The sequence below is a fragment of the Bos indicus genome, chromosome 28 (genome assembly GCF_029378745.1).
Source record: "Bos indicus isolate NIAB-ARS_2022 breed Sahiwal x Tharparkar chromosome 28, NIAB-ARS_B.indTharparkar_mat_pri_1.0, whole genome shotgun sequence".
NCBI classification, from domain to species: domain Eukaryota; kingdom Metazoa; phylum Chordata; class Mammalia; order Artiodactyla; family Bovidae; genus Bos; species Bos indicus.
In genome coordinates, this window is record NC_091787.1 from 19,772,348 (window position 1) to 19,793,162 (window position 20,815).

At 36.4% G+C, this 20,815-nt stretch overlaps 1 protein-coding gene across 1 annotated transcript in view; it reads left to right on the forward strand.

The window, feature by feature from the left end:
- REEP3 (receptor accessory protein 3) overlaps positions 1 to 19,473 on the forward strand; it is a 99,430-nt gene extending 79,957 nt beyond the window's left edge. Inside the window, exons 6-8 of the mRNA XM_019953732.2 lie at positions 7,634 to 7,781; positions 14,970 to 15,115; positions 15,814 to 19,473. Of these exons, the coding sequence (XP_019809291.2) occupies positions 7,634 to 7,781; positions 14,970 to 15,115; positions 15,814 to 15,870 (351 nt within the window). The 3' untranslated portion in view covers positions 15,871 to 19,473. The remainder of the gene's footprint in view (positions 1 to 7,633; positions 7,782 to 14,969; positions 15,116 to 15,813) is intronic.
- The last annotated feature ends 1,342 nt before the right edge of the window (positions 19,474 to 20,815 follow it).

Consider the following 20,815-nt stretch of genomic DNA (forward strand, 5'->3'; position numbering starts at 1 on the left):
GTGTGACTTTCCAAATAACATCAGCCTTTTACTTAACTTCTGCTTTGGGAGGATGGCAGGGAGGAGAAAATGAGGCAGAGCAGAACTCAAGTCCTGGTCTGCTGCGTAAGAAAGTAGAGGTTTTAAAGTGGTTGCCTGCAGGGGGATGGACCAAAGGTTTCTTGCTTTCTTTGTTATAAAATTTAGCATTATTTAGCATCACAAATCAAGTACAAGTTATTTATTTACACCCCCAAGAAGATGCTTTCTGAATTTTCCATACTTAAAAGCAACATTCAACTGGATTCTGTGGCGAAAAACTAAAAACTAAGTTTCAGCATCAAAAGTTGTTTAGGAATATAGACATTTTATGTGTCTATATTCCCAAACAATTTTTGATGCTGAAACTTAGTTTTTAGACATTTTAGAGCACTGTTTTAGGAAACATGCTGCTGCTAAGTCACTTCAGTTGTGTCCAACTCTGTGCGACCCCATAGACGGCAGCCCACCAGGCTCCCCCATCCCTGGGATTCTCCAGGGAAGAACACTGGAGTGGGTTGCCATTTCCTTCTCCAATGCATGAAAGTGAAAAGTCAAAGTGAACTCGCTCAGTTGTGTCCGACTCTTAGCAACCCCCTGGACTGCAGCCTACCAGGCTCCTCCATCCATGGGATTTTCCAGGCAAGAGTACTGGAGTGGGGTGCCATCACCTTCTCCGTTAGGAAACATAGACGCACACAAATCTCATTTGCCCTGTTCACTTCAACACTTAAGTATGGTTTATAATCCTACCTACTCTGTGAGACTCGTAACTGTTTTGTGGGATATTTATTTTATTTTGACTTACTACTTCCAACCTCTACATGAGGAACCAGAAACCCCAACCGGATTATCTTTCCTCATTCCTTCATTTATTTTTATTTTATACATACTTTGCTGCCATTGGTATTTAACATCCTATATGTTTATTTAAAGATATTTAGTGTACTGACCATCTAGGTTTGTATCTAATGCCTACTGTATGGTAGGTGCTTGGGATGCAGCAATTAACAAAACAGATACAGTCCCTACCCTTTCAGGCCACTACTGTCAAGCTGAATATCTGTATCTACTAACTGAAAATTTTATCTCCTATTTGGTTGCTTAGAGCCTACCCCTTGCCCTCCACTGTTACAAAAAGCATTATCTAGTAATTCCCTGGTGGTCCAGTGGTGAGGATTCCGTGCTTTCACTGCAAGGGCCAGGGTTCAGTCCCTGGTCAGGGAACTAAGATCCCAAAGCCTCAGGTTGCAGACAAAAAAAATAAATAAAAGGTGAAATAAGCATTATCTTACTGAAACACCTTTTTGTAGAAAGACTATAAAAGTGATCCCATACCTATATTTCTTTAGCTTCTTTGTGATATATTGCTTGTCTTTATTTATATATTTAACAAATTAAAACCACTTCCCCACTTCAAAGGCAAGAAACAGCATAAAAATTATCTAAGTTACCGCTGCAAAACAAACCCACTGTAACTTGAATTCACTTTGGAATTCTCTCTTTTCGCTTGTGATCTTGTGATCCTTTTGTTATCAAGTTCACTGTGTATAGTGAACTTGATACGGTGAGGCAACCCTCATCATTCTCCCAATGAGCAGAGGAATGTTGGCATCAACCATACTGGATTTTATTCATTAGAGATGGTCATTAAATATGCTGAACACAGCATAATGTTAACACTATTTGCCTCAAGTTTTACTGTGCCTGCTTTAAGGTAGGGGAAATTAGTTTCATCTCTAGAGATGTCAAGGAAAGGCACTGACTGTGATGGAAGAATCACTGAACCAGACATTTCCTACTGAAGAATAAATTGAAACCGAAATAGGAAATAGGTCAAGTTTTTAAGGAGAAACTGCAGGAAAGCTAATAGTAAGACTTGAGAATTATTAAACTTTTTTTTTTTACAATATATGGTTTGTTAAAAATATCTTTCAGACTAAAAATACTGAACTCTCAGTGTGACCTTTAAAGACTGGCAATACCCCCGGCTAGGCTTCCCAAGCTGAACCACCTGAGCACGTTAAAGATGAAACTAGGAATCTAATCAGAACATTTATTACACCGTAAAGCAATTTTCTGAAAATGTTACTCAGCTCTGTGACCTCATTACCCGGCATCTGTTCACAAGGTCAGTGTACAAGTTTATTTTGGCTGAGCAAAGCACAAACATATGAAGGAGCTTCAAGGATTTTGCTGAGGATGTTCAGCGTCCCATAGCTTTCACATGGGAAATGCCGGCGGCTTTTGTACAGACAAGCAACACTCCTGCTGAATGAAGGACAGAGGAAGAAGAGAACTGTTAGTCGTATTAAGCGCCTCTTAGGATTTTCTCTAGCAGCCTTTTCTTGGTGAATTCTTTAGCAGATATTATTTTTTAAAGAAATCAATTATCACAGAAATGAGAGCCTTACAGTTAAAATTTCTGAAATCTTATTGACTGTAAATAACGACAGTTAGGTCAGAAATCCTGACATCTTGCTGTCTGTTTTAATGGCTTTCTGTTTGTGAAAGAATTTGAGGAGATTCAGCTGCTTAGTATCATCTGTATAAAAAAAGAGAGCCCTTCTTTAGACAATGGAGAAGAAAGATCATATTTTTTTTTCTTTGCAATCTAAGCACAATGTTATAATGAAAGTTGAATTCTGTAGCAGTTGAGTTGTCAGCATTTTTTAGCCCTGCTTCTGTCCTAATTAGCCATGAGATTTAGGGCAGTCATCTGCACTGATCTCTCCAAGTATCCATGTTCTTACATATAAAATGAAGGGGTAAAAACTGACTTCTAAAACTCCTACTCGAAAATGACGGTTCTCATCTGGGGGCAATTTTGGTAATGTCTGGAGAGATTTTGGGTTGTCACAGCTGAGGCAGAGGCGCTGCTACTGGCATCTTAGGGAGAGGACAAGTATGCTGCTTACAGAACGGCTTCCCAACACAAAAAAAATTAGACCAAAATCGCACTAATGCTGAGGTCGAGAAGCCCTGCTGTGAAAGTATGGTAAGTCAGAAAAGGCTTAAAGGATGTGTAAATATGTACAGGTAATTTGGGTGTTAGGTTATAGATCATCCTCTTTTACATTTTTCTCTGTTACAAACATTCTTCAATAAATATATATTGCTTTAATCTTAAAACCATGAAAATATAGTACTCACTTAATGCAAATGCAGTCAGTTCCATTCTTGGCTTGATCAGATTGTGTTAACTATCTATAAGGACAAGGCATTTCCCTAAAAACTGCAGACTACCCTTATTCTCAGTTATAATGTAGTATGTCAAGGATCAATAAGAAATAGAGCTTAATGACTTCTCATTATTGAACAGTGTCCTAAAAATTATTCCATAAGGAATTGCTGGTATGCTTATAAGATTACAAAGCATTGCTGATTATATTTTTTAATTCTTAATTTAAAAATTCTGAGGATAGGTTGAAGATTTTATACAAAGGTGATGATAAGCACAGTAAATTCCTCTTATTTAACACACAATATGGCCCTGGTGGCTCAGCGGTAAAGAATCCACCTGCAATACTGGAGACGCGGATTCAATCCCTGGGTCAGGAAGATCCCCTGGAGTAGGAAATGGCAACCTACTCTAGTATACTTGCTTGGGAAATCCCATGGACAGAGGGGCCTAGCAGGCTATCGTCCATAGGGTTGCAAAAGTCCATGGACACAACTGAATGGCTAAACAACAACATAGTAATATTAGTATAATGTTTAACCAGGAAACAAAATATTTAAACAAAGCAGAATGGTTGGGTATAAAGAGGTTAGAATTAGTCATACATCATGGTCCGTTTTTACAGATGCCATCCATAGACCTGGATACTTGAGTAGACATGCAAATTTTCAGGTATCAGTGAGCTTCTGTGTGGGGCCAGCTGGGAAAGCTGCTTCTTGGCTAAAGCATTCTTTCCAGAGCTTGGACCCAGCCCTCCCACCCAGCCAACCTTACCACATTCTTAGTTTCTTAAATAGATGTTCTGGGCTCATCTAAATTCAAACCCTGAGGCCTCTGAGCTCCCTGAAGACAGGAACACTTCGTCTAATGATGTAAAATGTTCTACAGAATACTTTTTAATTACTTTGACTTTTGTTTTCTCATCATAACCTTTCGTTATTTTCTCTTTGATTTTTAGGACTAAATTTAACATACACAGTGTATATACAGTTCTGTAGCGAATAGGATCTAAATGCAGGATATAGAATTACCTTGTGGTTAGTAACTCCCTTCCAACTTACTAAGACTGCTGTTTCCACACATATTTTCCTCCACAGACTAGAACCTGTCTTCATTTTTCTTATACTTTTTAGCTTAATAGTGTATAAACCAAATGCAAGAAAATAAATCAAGCATTATTAATTTAAACAAAATATAAATACCTTTTAGTATTGTTTTTGATAAGTGGCTATAATTTCCTGCTTGTGCCCTCAAAATGTAGAAACAGTTTTTCTTTTAATGATGGGAGTAAGGGATTTCGATACTGGAAAGATGATGAAGAAATAGGTCAGAAATTCATATAGTATATTATGTTAACAATTAAAACTTCATTATACCCTCTGTGATGACTTCTGGGATGGGGGGGTGGTAGAAGGGAGGTTCAAGATGGAGGGATATATGTATACTTATAGCTGATTCACATTGTTGTACAGCAGAAATCAACACACTGTAAAGCAATTACCCTCCAATTAAAAAAAAACACTTCATTATACCATCTATGACTAATTTTGTAATATAAAGAAATTTTTGAAAAAAATAGAAATCACTCATCTGCCTAAACATTATACTGTTTTAATTTTTTTAATATTTATCCCTGTCTAACTATAACCATACTGCACACTTGCACCCATATTTTGCATGATTTAGAATTCTGAGGTGGAGGGGAGGCATTTTCTCCTAACATTTTATTGCAAACATAATTCCCTTATTAATGGACTTTTTGTGCAGAATATATAAAAATTAGAGGGAATAGCTCTGCCTTTAAATGCAGTTATTTTATAGTGACACCTCTCCTTTTAAAGTGGTCACATTCGATACTTATAATTTATGTAGTATTTTTGAAGTTCACAGTTGTATAATAGTTTCCCCCCCATGTTATTTCTATTCTGGGGTTATTAGAAAACATACAGTGAAAAGAAATGATTTTTCAACGTGATAATGGCTGTTGAAGTGCTGTGAGTCCTCAAGGAAAGTACACAGCCTCTTTTTGCTTTTCCCTATATGGTTGCTGGCCTTTTTTTTTTTTTTTCTGAGGATTGATAATACCAGGGCTAGAGGGCTGATTACTCAAGAACTGCATTAAAATCCTGACTGTATACAGATCACACACATCTCGGTGTCGGTCCTTGCTCACCTTTCATGTAAACCTGAAGCGACCTCCTAGTGAATGGTGTAATCTAGCCCTGTAGATACCCATGACCATACTTGTGGTTTGGTACTGAACCTCTCCATATAAACTCCAGTGTTTACGTTCAAACATGCTGCTATCTATAGAGAACTCTGTAGCAGTCATGAGTAATGAAAAAAAAAAGGCTTAAAAAGAATAGTTTACTTATTACATATTCAGTATCAGCCCCATACCAGGTAAACTCAGAGAACGGAAGAAGCCTAAGATTTGTCCCTCTCTTCTTAAAATCTTACCCCGAAGGCAAAATATATAAAGCACAGCCACAGAACTAACATTAATGTGAGTTCATTTGTGAGATACACCCTAAGTAATTAGTTGATGATAATCATTAAAGATTCTGAAGTCTGTGGATGATGTAAAGCTAGACTGATTCAACAGCACGTTGACTTATTTGCATGCTGAGATATACTTTCTTGAGTGGGAGGGTTTGGGGGTTAAGAATATAGGATATTATGGATGTGTATTACCATCTGTTTGGCAATGGCAAAAAAAGTCAAGAATTGCTGAGAGGGCACAGAACTACAAAGATTGGAACAGAGAAAATGACAGTTCTGCAAAAACAAGGCATCTGTTTCAGACGAGCGCTGGTCACTTCCTTTTAGCATGTGTCTGAGTCTTTTGTCATCCTCTACTTAATAAATAAATGATGTCTGATAAAAAGAGAGTATAATAAATTAAACCTTGTCAAGAATGTTTAAAGATATGTGGAATCCAACTACTTTTATTGAAAATATAGATCCTTTTGGTGGCTCAGACAGTAAAGAATCCATCTGCAATTAGGAGACCCTGGTTCGATCCCTGGGTCGGGAAGATCCCCTGGAGAAAGGAATGGCAGCCCACGCCAGTATTCTTGCCTGATGAATTCCATGGACAGAGGAGCCTGGCAGGCTACAGTCTATGGTCGCAGGGTCGGACACGACTGAGCGACTAACACTTTCAGTTTTCACTAGACCCTTTAATTATGCTTTTTCATAATTCAGAGACTATGGTAGAAATTACGAAGCTTAAGTGGGGTATGGAAATGGTGTTCAGGTTTGACATAATAGGATATCACTAGGAGTAGCTAATCCAAGACTCATGAATCAAGACAATTTTCTTCAATGTAAAATACACATTAGCAGTAACATTGGGATGTTTGTAATGCCTTAGGCTTTGAAATTTAAAGATGAACCATTATGGATGAGTTTCTACAGTACCATTATAAGTAGAGGCAATCATAAATTCATATGTGTGGGAAGAAGAAATAATAAGTGTAAGAAAACCTTTAGAAGAGTATTTTTAATCCATCTATAAATAAGAAATGAGTCATCTGTATGCTATGCAAATTTTCAAAGTGGGTAAATTTAGAAATTATTTTTTTCTCTTTACAAAGCTTTATACTTCGGGAGGAAATGTAGTTATGTCTGAAAAGTTCAGAAATGTTCCTTTCAAAGCTGTGCAATGATGAAAAGCATTGAGTATTCTGCAGTGATGGAGATACTCTCTATCTCACGGTCACTAGCCACCTGTGGCTAGTGAGCAATTGAAATGTAGCTCGTGCAATTAAGGAGCTGAATTTCTTCTTTCTCTCAATTTTAGTTAACTTTAAATACCCACTTGTGCCTAGTGTTAAGTGCCATATTGTTAAAGCTTTAAGTCATATTTTGTAGTAGTAGATATGCTTTGCCAGATGGTGAATTCATTAACTGAATATCATTTCATACTCAAGATTGGGGCTCTTAAATTTTTTTGTGTGGTGTTCTAGGTAGAGCCATTACCATTCCTAACTTGACTTAGCTTTGAAACAGCATCTCTTTTACTTTAAAAAAGTTCTTATGAATCATAAATATAAGCCTCAAAGTGCTAGTTCTAGGAGAGAGCAATATTATGGATGATGTTTATAGTCAGGATAAGCTCATGATACCTTTTTTTTTTTTTTACATTTTCAAGTTAAAGCAGAAATGTTTGGGAGTGAAATGTACTGATGTCTACAACTTGCTTTGAAATGCATTAAAAAGTGATTGATGGTTGGATAGATGGTAAATTAGTGATGAACAAGATCCAGCAAAATATAAATGATATATGGGTATCCACTGTAGAAGTCTTTCAACTTCTCTGAAGGTTTCATTATGAAATGAATCAGCTTCATGATCAAATGTTAAATGCAAACATATTAAGTATTTTAAATGCACCTTTTTTCTTGGATCTATCACTTCTCTGTTAAACAGAGCCAAGGAGCAATAACTGAACGTTTGCGAAGTTTCAGTATGCATGACCTAACAGCCATTCAAGGTGATGAGCCTGTGGGACAAAGATCGTACCAACCTCTCCCAGAAACAAAAAAGAAAAGTAAACCAGGCTCCGGTGAAGCAGCAGGTGTGCTTGTTTTGTTTTCATATTGTTCTGTCATAATTGGGATCTTGAGTCAAGATGATTGGAGAAGGAAATGGCAACCCACTCCAGTGTTCTTGCCTGGAGAATCCCAGGGACGGGGAAGCCTGGTGGGCTGCCGTCTATGGGGTCACACAGAGTCAGACACGACTGAAGTGACTTAGCAGCAGAGTCAAGATGGGTACCAGCTGTCTGAATTTGGGTAAACTAAATTTATCTTTAGTTTGGCATCACCGACTCAATGGACATGAGTTTGAGTAAGCTCCGGGAGTTGGTGATGGACAGGGAAGCCTGGCGTGCTGCAGTCCATGGGGTCACAAAGAGTAAGACACGACTGAGCGACTGAACTGAACTAAAATTTATCTTTAAGCTTTTGTTTTTGTTCTCTAAATAAGGCTAGTGCTTGCCTTTTGTTGACTCTGGAGAGAATCCCACTAAGAAAGTAGCAATAGCCCCATGTGCTGCCATGAATTTCTAGACAGTGAATGTGGCCATCTACCACCAGCACTAGTCCTGACCTGCGCTCTCCACTCTGGTTACTCAAACTGTGTAGCGACATCTGAAGAGTTTAAACCCTCTTTATTGTAAGTGCTGTGAACAAATAAGGATATTGAACCATAAGATGAAAAGTTTTAAGCAGTGACAAAAGAGCAGTTTGAAAATAAGATTACTCCAATGGAAAAATGTCTTGAAATTATGAATTATAGACCAAAAACCCACTTGTTCTAATATAAATTATAAGCATGTCATGGTTGATATGTTCTAAAACTTTAATAAATTGTGGTCTTAGAAACATGCACACAAACAAAAAGACATGGTTCTTGTAGTCTTTTTTTTTTTTTTTTTTCACATGAAAGAAAATTATAGTTCAAGGCTCAACTGAGAACTAAGATCTTCAGGACATTTCTTATTAGTGTCTTATTAGGTCCATAAAGTACAGGGCTATTGGATCTTTTTGGTTTTTGTTTTTTTTCCAAGTAGAAGTTTTGAAGTACATGAAAATCATTCTTTATAATTAAAACCAACTTGAAAAGAATAGTTCCTTCTTATAAAGAAAGAATAATGAAATTTCTTCTAAGTTCTCCCTAGAATAACTTACAAAAATTGGTGGCTATTATCTAAGAAGTAATAATTAAGTACTGGCCATTGAGTAAGGTACTAATGCCTTTAAGAATGAGTAAACTTTGAACCTTGAATCATCATCCTTAATACTTTAATAATGTAAAAGTAGCTCCTATTATAAGGCATTTTCTTAATAGGCATTTAAAAAATTAGGTGTACTGACTTTGAATATGGGATCTGCTATATATATTTTGCTGATTTGGACCAGTAATTTGAGTCGTTTATCAGTAGTTGATTCATAATTATACCTTTAAATTGGTTAAGAACTATATTCCAATTATTTAAATGAAAACAGGATTATAAACTTGAAAATCCATGACACCATTTTTATGGGATCCATCTATTAAATTTAAAATGCTGTGACTAAAATATTTTAAGATAACAAGGTGCTAAGTAGCTCTTCTGTTAAATTTTAAACCGTGAATTAAAATAACCAGAAAGTTGGGAAACAAACATTCTCATACACTTTTTATGAATGTTTAATGTATAACAATCTTTTTGGATGACAGTCTAGTAACAGTTTTCAAAATGTATTCTCTAACTCAGCAAGAAACTTCTAGGAATAGTCATAAAGAAATAATCAGGCAAGTGTTCAAAGACATAGGTACAAAGATATATGAATGTTCATTTTATTGATGTTTATAGTAACAAAATATTGGAACAAACCAAACTCCTAAGAGAATGGTTAAGCAAAAGGGCGGCTATTAGCAGTGAAAAATTATAATGTCAGTTTATATTGATACTTACTGACATGAAAACATATCCAGATTGAGAGGGAAAAACAACAATAATGAAATAGTGTGTTTGTTATGATCCTGTACCATAGAGGCACAATAGACAGATGGATGAAATGGATTAATATATGTAAATTTATTTTTAAGATTTATGTATGTAGAAGACAGTCTGAAAAGGTATTATGAAAATGTTAAAGCATTTAGCTCTGAGTTGTGGGCTTCTAGTGACTTTTTTTTAATTAACCCATTATTCTTAAAATCAGAAATAAAACAACTCTTCATCTCCTTTAATTAAGGTATTCATTTTCTTATATCTTGAATTTTTTTCTATTTTATTTACTTCTAAAATTCCCCAAGAAAGAAAGCAAGTTGGTAAGTTTTTCAGTGTGGGAATTACATTTACAATTATATTTACATAAGTCTGTTTACTAGTTCATGTAATCAATACATTTATCTCAGAACACAAGCAAATTCAACTATTTGAAAAAGTAGTTCCCTCTTAAAAGCTAAATGGCTTGCTCTGAGCAGTTTGAGGTTGGCTGATCAAGAGAAGTCTTGCTTTGATGAAGTTATTCTGGTTCACATGTTGTCACTATGGGAAAAAGAGCTACCTCCAAATGCTTTTTTGTAAGAAAATAGACACCTTGAACATGATGTTCACTTCCTTAGAAAGAACACCACGTTCTCATAAGTGGAAATATTTTTTCTGCAAAGAAGCTGCTGCTCTCATATTAGTTAAAAGTGCTTCAGTATTCATTTTCAATATACAAGCACATAAAGGGAGTTTTGTCTTGTTTTCAATGCTTTACATATTTATTTAACCCTGAAGATGACTATGCGGGTTAAATATTTTTATCCTTATTTTGTAGATGAATAAACTGAGACCTAAGGAGATTAAATTACTTGTCAAATACCAGGTACTCAATGACAGAAATGAAGTATCCAAGGTTTTTCATCTAATCCTCTGTCTTTTTACTTTATAAAGAGACTGCACTTAGTGAGACACTTGGGCTGGAACAAGAACTTCAAACAATTTAGCAGGAGGGGACCTTAGAAGTGCTTTAGTCAAAGAAGGCCAGTAGATGACATCCCTTCGTGCCCATGGCAGATGTTGCTAATGGATTGCAGCACTTCCCATGCTGGCTCAGAATCGCACTCAGCATAGCACCCAGACAGCTCTACTGGCTCAGGGTTGGCATTCATGTATTAATAGTAACCTGTTCATCTCCCACCTGCTTCAACACCTTACCGGATACAAAAACAGGCCCAGAGAGGCAAGACTCACTCAAGTTCCTACAGTAATAGGTAGCAAGGTGCTCACTCATTTCTCCTCTCATGGATCCAGGGCTTCTTCCAACACGATAGCTAAGGCTTTCTTCTCCCAAGTCAGACCTTCCATGCTTCTGCACTCACATTAATACGTGGAAACTGCTTCAAACATGCCTGGTCTTTGCTAAGTGCTGGATCAGTATTGGCTATTATTATTATAAAGGGGTGGGAGGGAGGAGAGACTTAAAATATACCAATTCTAAGATGTTCAAGCTATGAATAAAACCTGGTCAGTCTGCATAAGCATTTGCTCGTTTCCTAAAATGGCAACAGAGCACTGGGTTGAAGCTGGCCAAACAGCTGCAGCCTCAGGCCTCAGGGCCCCTGACAACACAGACTTCTCGTTCTTAGGTTCTTAGTCACTGCCCCTCAGGAATGTGCATAGACAGCACCATTCTGAGGACCTTGTCCAGTCTAGATTGATGATGGAAAACGGCTGACCCTAGCATCACCTTTGTTTACCAGCGGCACCCACCAGCTTCACCTTGCCTGGGCTTGGCAGACCTGCTCAGCCAGCTCGCTGGGTTCCTGTTCAGATAGGGCATCTAGATTTGGGCTTTTCTCATAATCTCGGGTCTTCTCCTCTCCCAAAGACTTTAAAATTCTTGGACAACTCTGATTAATACTATTTCCACCATGCACATCAGAATTTTCATAATGCTTATTTTCAGGCTTTTAAGTAGAATAGAAAATGCATGTTTTAGTGAAGATATTTGATTTGACTCCTTTTTTTTTTGATGCAGTTTAGTCTTAATAACTTGCTAAATTAAGTTGGTCAACTTCACCTCCTAACAAATCCCAAGCTTGGCTACTTCCTGCTCAATCCTTGGACTCCATCATTTCTGACTTGTTGTACTGCAGTAACCACCCTGTTTCCAGTATCCACTTATGATTCATTCTCTAAAGTGCAAGAAGACTCTTAAAAAGAACCAAAACCTAATCATGTCACCCTCCTGCTTAAAATGCTTCAATGCCCTCTCCCCTTTGTTCTCTGATGAAGTCCTAACTCAGCAGCATGTGGTGTATTAGCTCCCCAGCCTTGGCATCCCACTGCTTCCTGTGCTGGGTGTATAGAATCACGAGCCTTTCAGAATGCAGCTTGGCCACCACCTCCTACGAGAAGTCTTCTCTCACAACCCACTTCCCTCTGCTGTGTGCTCCCGTAGCACCTTGTCCTTGTCTTCTATTTATAGCATTCATTACAGTCGACTCTGTCTCCTCTACTGGACTGTGTATTTCTCAGGATAGAAAAGGACAGTTATGTCTTTTTAACATTGTATCCCCCATAACTTAGTATACTGCCTCACACATAGTAGTATTTTAAAAATACTTGTGGGGACGTCCCTGGGGGTCTGTTAGCTAAGAATCTGCCTGCCAGTGCAGGGGACATGGGTTTGACCCTTGCTGTGGGAAGATTCCACAAGCCATGGGTCAACCAAGCTCATGTGCCACAGCAAGAGAAGCCGCTGCAGTGAGAAGCCCGTGCACCACAGCTAGAGAGGAGCCCCCGCTCTGCTGCAGTCAGAGAAAGCAGCGAAGACCCAGCGCAGCCAAAAACAAACAAATCTAAATTTAAAAATTAGTTTTAAAACTTGTGCAATAATGAATCAATCTATCACTTTTCCTGAAACAATAATTAGAAAACTAAGATATTTTTAGTTGAAATTAGGAAACAATAAGATGTGTGTGTGTGTGTGTGTGTGTGTATATATATATAATATATATAAAATTATCATTTTGAGTGAAATTCCAATTCCTAATTATATAAAATGAGAGGTAATTAAAATCGCAAGGGCCATGTTTGCCTCATCTTTTACCTTAGAGAACTTTTTGTTCGCAGTCGTTTACTGATTCTTTCCTTGATTCCTTCATCTGTGTTTTACCTTAGTTTTATTATATTGGGATTGGGAATATTATATAAGCAACAGCAATAGAGAAGAATCTAGAAATGGCAATCTAAAACAATTTTTTTCTGGTTTATATTGAAGTAATAAAATTTTTAAAATAAAAATTTGGCAATTTTTTTAAGAAAGAAAAATGAAGAAATTTAAAATCGCTTAAAAGCTCACTTTCAACAGATATTATGGTTTCATTTTTGTTTTTCCTTCCTTTGTTTCTACATTTACATTTTTTCCACTTAATACTGTACCAGGGGGGTTTTCCCAGGACTGCTGACCCTACTTCCTCTCCTGGCCACACTGGCCTCCTCACAGCTCTTGCACAAAGTTATGCCTCCCCATGACCCCGGGCCTTTGCATGTGCTATCACTTCTGCCTAGCACACACTTCCTGCAACTGCTGCAGGAAAGCAAAGGATCTTGGCCTATGTAATGACTGATTCTGCTTTCAAATCCCTCCTGATTTCTAGACTAGAAGTCTGGCACCATAAAATTGGACTTCCTTAATATATAATTATGGAGAAGGAAATGGCAACCCACTCCAGTGTTCTTGCCTAGAGAATCCCAGGGACAGAGGAGCCTGGTGGTCTGCTCTTAATATATAATTAAAGATGTTTATCTTATTATGAGACCCGGAAGCTTAATCACAACTCTTCATAGTCTGCTCAGTGATGCTCAAGTTACTCATGTACTGTGAGAGCAGATGAATAAACAATTCATTCAGTGTGCTTTGCTTCACACACAAGAAGTCCATCTTGGCCCCCTCCTGAGCCTGATACCACCCAAAGAAGGTAGCTATGCTCCTTACCTTTATTAAAGTAGAATTTGAAACATAATGGGGCCTTGTAAACTCACTCCTGTCCTTTTTTTCTTGTTTTTTGACCTCATCCTGTGGCTTATGGGATCTTAGTTCTCTGACCAGGGGTGGAACCCGGGCCCTTGGCAGTGAAAGCCCAGAATCCTAACCATTGAACCACTAAGGAATTTCCTCACCCCAGTCTTTATAATCTACTTACTATTCCCCAGTTGCCTTAGATTTAGGCCCCTCGCTTGCCCCATCCAAGCAGTGGTTCTCAAAGCGTAGGCCCCGAACTAGTACCGTCAGCATCACCCAGGAATTTGTTAGAAATGTAATTTCTCAGCCCAACCCCAGGCCCAGCAATGTGTGTATCAGTGGGTTCTCCAGGTGACTCTAATATGTGCTGGTAAGTTTGTGCTTTAGCATAAATTTATTGAAATTCTAATAAGCTTTGAGAACCACTGCTTCAGGCATGGGAGGGAGTATTCTTGTCCCTGCATCGCATTCTCAGGGTGCTCTCAGAGTTCCTGACAACAACCAGCTTGGCTGCCTGGTTATTTGCCTGCTGGTCAAAGTTAAGTCCTCGTCGCTACACACAGCATCCTGTTAGCACACCCACATGATCTCTCACTGACCTTCCTGGTGCTGGCTGTTTTCTTTGAACTAACATCAGTCATCATAGCCTGTGGTGTTTCTAATTACTGTAGCCTGACTGGCTGGATTTTATCTTAGCAGCTGCAACAGTGTTGGTTTAACTTCTCTATCACCTGCCCCCAGTGAGTTTATCTTGCCCAAAGTTCTATTCCCTTTGGGTCTTATATGACTCCTTAAGTGCACTCTACCATGTCTGGACTTGACAAAAGGACCCTAAGTTCCTAATTAAAGTCAAAGGTACAAATGACAGACCAAAACACATTATTGCTTAGGTAGTTTAGAATTCACAAGAAGGAGAAAGGGCAGGAAGAGACTTTTCACTATGTATCTATTTATATTCTTTGATTTTTGAGCAAGATAACTGTTAACCTACTCAAAAATATTTTTAATTATTCTGAAAAATGCATAGTAAAAATAGGAATTGCCAGGGGGAACTTCCTGGAAGAAATGAGCCTCATCTAGACTAGTGCAAGGGGTGAAGATCAACAGCAAAGGGCAGGGAACTCATTCCAGATGAAAAAAAGGAAGGAGTAAGCCGACAAACGCAGACTGCAGGGAACTGCGGACAGACGGGGTGAAGAGGCGGTGCTGACTGGTATCCTTTTACCAAAACATGCTGATTTTCACAACTCATCTAGGTTACGGAATTCCACTGAGAGACGGGGATGAGAAAACAGACGAAGAAGCAGAGGGGCCATATTCAGATGACGAGATGCTAACACACAAAGGGCTGCGAAGATCACAAAGCATGAAATCTGTGAAAACCGTGAAAGGCCGAAAAGAGGTGAGTGGAGCGCAGAGCTGTTTTCCTAATGATTGGCATTAAGAGATTTCCCTGCTGCGTGCTCATTTAGGATATTAATGATCCCTAAATGAAGGATTGGGATGATACAGCATGGGTTATATTTAAAATTGTTTATTCCGGTCAGATGGATTAAGATCTCTGGCAATTTAGAAAATGATAATAAATTCCTAGTCTTCCGCTATAAGTGGAAAACAGTATTCTCACGAAACAAAATCAGACAATTGATGGGAGTACCCAGTACCAGCCCTCACATATATATAAAGAACGCAGCTAACACTATCAAGTACATAGTTTTGTTTTAAACCAAATCTATATAGCGTTTAAACGGTAAAAGTTTATTCATAATAATATATTGTCTTTGTGCCCAGAAAGCAGTGGAGGATTTCAATGAAGGCCTCAGATCACTGTGGGCAGCGTTCATGGACATGTACCAAATAAAGTATAAATAATAACAGTTTATGTTTTTATTTATCACTAGTGTTAATAATCTGTGCACATATTTAACACAATACCAATTACATTTTGGAATATATAGATAGTGCTGTCTTTTGAGTGCACGCTTAGAGGACAGTTGATTCTTTACGTCAGAAAAGTTTAAAAATTATTACTATGATGATTATGAAGTCCTATCTAATTTCAAAATCTGACTCATAATGATAACACATTTCTCTTTTCAGGTGCGGTATGGGTCACTAAAATACAAAGTAAAGAAGAGACCACAAGTGTATTTTTAGCCATGTACATATCAAGTATCCCAAGTCAAATTATGCTAATACATCAACTTGTTTTTCTAACATCATATATTCAGGATTTATCCATTAAAACCATGCTTTAAATTGTGGTGGTGATAGGGTTTACTTTCGTCAATTTAAATAGTTTTTCTTTAACAACTACTTCCAAATCTTGACTACTAAAGGTAGTTATGCAAAAGTAGATAGATAGATATATCAGAAATAAAGAAAATTGTGTTATCTGTTGTCAGATTCTTCAAAACACTAAGTGCCTGGGATACAAGGTGAAACCCAGATTCACAGTGTACTTGAAAGATGGTTCAAGCAGCATCAGCCTTTGTGATCTTGTCTTGTGTTTACCTCCATTTCTGTTGTAACTATCACATGAGGATAGTATTTAATAGGCCTCTGATCCAGCAGTGACAGAACGAGGGTATAATATAAGATAAAATATGTTTTATATACTCCTCAAATTTTTACTTTGTTAATACTTCTACTTTTCCCACCATCAACTGAAAGTTTTCAAGACAACTATTTGAAAACCAGGTATCTACACAGCACTTTCATTCCTGACTAGTTTTGCACACTTGAAAATTGTTTACTTATTTTACAACTATACATTTAAGTTTTATTAACACTGTCTTGACTGTCTTGTCTTTATTAACACTGTCTTGACTGTCTTGACTGTTATTTGTCATATTCTGACTTGTCAAATTTATGCCTTGAATTATATCATCTCTTTTCCTATGGGTTTCATTAGTTATATTCATTTAATTTTAATAATAAAAAATAGAGCTCATTGTTCATTTTCAACTATTTCTACATATCTTTCATACAGATAAGTTCTTTAAAATTTACCAGCTTCCCATATTTAGTTCTACATTGTAGCTGAACTTAGCATGTTTTTGTTAACAGTGGTTTCATTTTCAGCTTTTAAAAATGGTAGCTTTTGCGAAATGGAATCAGAGACCAGTATAGCACGTAGATATCTTCTAATTCATGAAATTAACCAACAGCCAATCTATTAACAAGCTTGGCACTGACACGGGCTGCTGATTTATTAAATCTGGCATTGACTTTACCCATTTGAATCATTTCACTTCTGGCTGAGATAATTTCCTGAAGATCCATGCCAATGCAAAATACAAATGTTGTTAATCTTACATATTAGAAGTTATTAGAATAGATTTTAGAAAAATATCATGTTTTTAATCCAAGAGATTTTGAGTTACCAAACTTTGAAGCTTTTTAGGCATAGATAACTATGCATTATGAACCCCAAGTCAGTATATTTCTGATGATGGTTTTAGTAACCAGTAATCAAAATTGTATCATTATACAAATCTGTGTGATTATACTCTTTCATATAATTTAGTTGATTATTCTGTGTACCCAAAAGAAAAAAAAAAAACAAACAATGAGAGAGATTTGTGAGATCTTTGACCTTTCTGCCTTTCAAGAAATGAAGCCAGCTGGGAGTGTATATTCAGGACCCACTCTGAGTGTTGGTAAAGAACAGAATGTTTACTCAGGAGTACCTTACCATAATTCATACATTTCTCTTCATGCAAGTCTTAAAATGTCTTCCAGATTATCTCACATTCTCAATAAGTAATACCATGTAAAACTTCATTAAATTTATTTTCCCCCAAAGTTTAATTCTGAGTATCTTCATCTATTTTAACCTTGACTAATTCAAAATTCCTATGAATTCTGGTTATAAACTCTGGAAGAGAGTTTAACGTAGATTGCCTAGAACACTTGACTTCCCAATATAAATGCTACGTGTGCCTTGCTTACCTTTCCTACACTAGGGCAGTGTCATCTCAAATTGCCTAACAAGGTCATGTAAGTGACTTTGTATCAAAAACATTACTTTTGGGGGCCGATTTGCACCACTTTATTTTATTTAAGTCTAATTTCAATCTGTCTGCAGTGCAGGAGACCCGGGTTCGATCCCTGGGTTGGGAAGATCCCCTGGAGAAGGGAATGGCAACCCACTCCAGTACTCTTGCCTGGAAAATCCCATGGACGGAGGAGCCTGGTGGGATACAGTCCACGGCGTCAGACACAACTAAGCGACTTCACTTTCACTTTCACTTTGCAGTATTACACCTATGCTTTAATTATCGTAAACTCACAAATACTGTCCTAAATTGGAGGAATTATTTATCCCTCTACACTTCTAGAGTCAAAACGTTTAACCAAGAGCAACACTAGTTTCAAAGAGATGATGCAAATCCTTCTATTTAATCATATCTCAAGGCTTCCTCTCATACGTTTGTTATAACCTTACATACAGTCAATGTCGTTTCGCTGTTCTGTCATTTCCTTTCTGTCCTTTCATTTCTTATATTTTGCTTCTTTTCTCTTCTGTGTGTTTTAGCATGCTTTCATTTGAATTTTGTATAATAAACTTGTACTTTTTTTTTCTTTTAAGGTGGAACAGGTCATTTTTTTGTTTCTCTGCTTTTAAATCTAATGCTTATAAAAGAGGTGTGTTTATCCCTAGACCACAGTGCCTTGCACCCCACCACCACCATTTGGTAAATGGGCATTAGATGCTGCACAAGCCTTTAGGGCACTATTTTGGTAGCTATAAAAGTTTATCCAGAAACTGTACCTGGTGTCTCAGTTTATTGTCATTCAACTTGTTCATGAATATTAACTATTTCCAGGGTTTGTTTAGAAGGAAGAATTGATCTGTTCTTTAGTTTACTATATTTTTTTTTTCTGGTGTAAAAATGAGCCAGAAATAAGCCTTATTGCTAAGTAATTATATAAACCCACATAATCCCTGCATAAGATTCCCTCCACACACTTCACTATATGTATGTGGATTTGGATAGAAAATGATGTTGCCAGCATTACCAGTTTTAAATACTTGACTATACAGATTGATGGAATAAAATTATTAAAGTGTTTTCAGGGAACTTAATCCATATGTCACCACCAAAGATTTCTACAGTGTTATAAGGTATGTAAATATTCCAAATTTCTGTAAACATTGGTTAGATAAAGAGTTTTTCTCTTTTTTTTTGGAATAACACAGTTTGTACTCTGGAATGCTTGAACTTTTGTGTTATTAAAAATAATACAACACTATCTTAAATATTAGTAATTTGTATTTTTAATTGGAATGGGCTAAATTTTTATTTTGATTTTCTTTTATCAGGAAAATAAGTTAATATGTACTGAAAAGCAATTTCCTATGTTTTCTTCTGTGTAAGTTGATTCATTTACAAAGCAATTTGGTAAATTTTGAAAAGGTTATTGTGGTATCTAGTGTGTGTTTCTTAGTAAACATCACTTAAGAATAAAGCTTTCTGAAAGGAAAGTACAACTTTTACTCTCTTAATGTTTTTAAGATTATTTTGGTAGTTTCCTACAGATTTAATGTATATTAACCCTTTAAACATTGACCATGAATTAACATTTTCTTTTATAACACCTTTTAAATCTATGTACTTCAATAGTTAAGAGAAAGCAGTTTTGCAAGTTTTAATCTCTTTGTAAAAGCTATCTATAAGGCCCAGTATGAGGATAATTTTACAAATGTGTTTTTTGAAAACTTTAATATAAAATAAACTCATTTTACTAGTGATAGTGATAACTTGTATTTTTTTTCTGTGTCTGTCAAGTGTATATGTTAGGTTGCATGAAATGATATTATTTATTACTGAGTGTGTCTTGATTAAATAAGACAATATATGCACACACTTAAGATTACAAATCATAGAGCAAATTATGCAAATCATATACATTCTTTGAAATATTGCCATTTGCAACAATATGGATGGATCTAGAGAATATCATACTAGGTCAGGGAAAGCTGAATATTGTATGATATCACTCATAGGCAGAATCCAAAAAGTAATACAAGTGAGTCTATATTCAAAACAGAAGCAGACTCACAGACCTAGAAAACAAATTTATGGTTCCCAAAGGGGAAAGGTGGGATGCAAATTAGGAATATGGGATTAACAGATACAAACTACTGTGCATAAAATAGAGAAGCAGAAGAACTTACTGTATGGTACAGGGAGCTGTATTCAATATCTTGTAATCACTTACAGTAGAAAATAAAACTATATATGTGTGTCTAACTGAAAAAAATCATACATTCTAGAATGTTCATCCATAGAATTACAAAAGAAATAACTAAAATTTGGATGTTAGAAAAAGAAGATGGGAAAAAACAACTCGTACAGAAACCCTAGTCATCGATTTATATTGTTAGCTGTCTCAGACACAAAATATAACACAAAATTCAATTTTATGTATCCTGGACATGTTCTAGGGTTCCATCTGTTTTAAAATCAGATGTCTGTCTGCCTCACATTTAAGCTTTAGAGAGAAAGCCTGTGTTTAAGAAAGTTTCTTTGTGTTACTTCATTATGATATATGATGTGTTCAAGTATTTCCAAATGGAGTTATATTTTCGTTTTTATTAGAATATATATCTTGTGATGATCCAAAGAAGTCAGAAATTTAAATAAAAATTCAAAGAACACAATGACTATATAAATTGCAGCATTTTTGTCAGTGTTTTATTCTCCTTTTTAGTAGTTCACTGTTCTTGAAAAAGAGATTCATGGAACAAAAATCATGTCAGACTGATTCATTGTTCTCTGAAAAACATTCTGCCCTTTTAACTACCCATCAATATTTTATCCTTGAAACACTCTCCTTATGGTCTGTTTTTGGTAGTGTTTTTTAAATTGCTTTTTATAAGATGATGCTTTGAATTGAAATTTTAAAGCACAAGATTGATAACGGTCCATAAGTGTAGGATAGATACTGTGTCCAAAAAAACAGGAAAAGTATCCTATTTACTCTTACTTTACCTGGCAATCCCAGTTAAGGACAAGGGGAAAGAATAAAAAAATATATATATGGTATTTTGGCACTATATGCAAATCAAATTAGCATAGTTTTTTTCATTCAT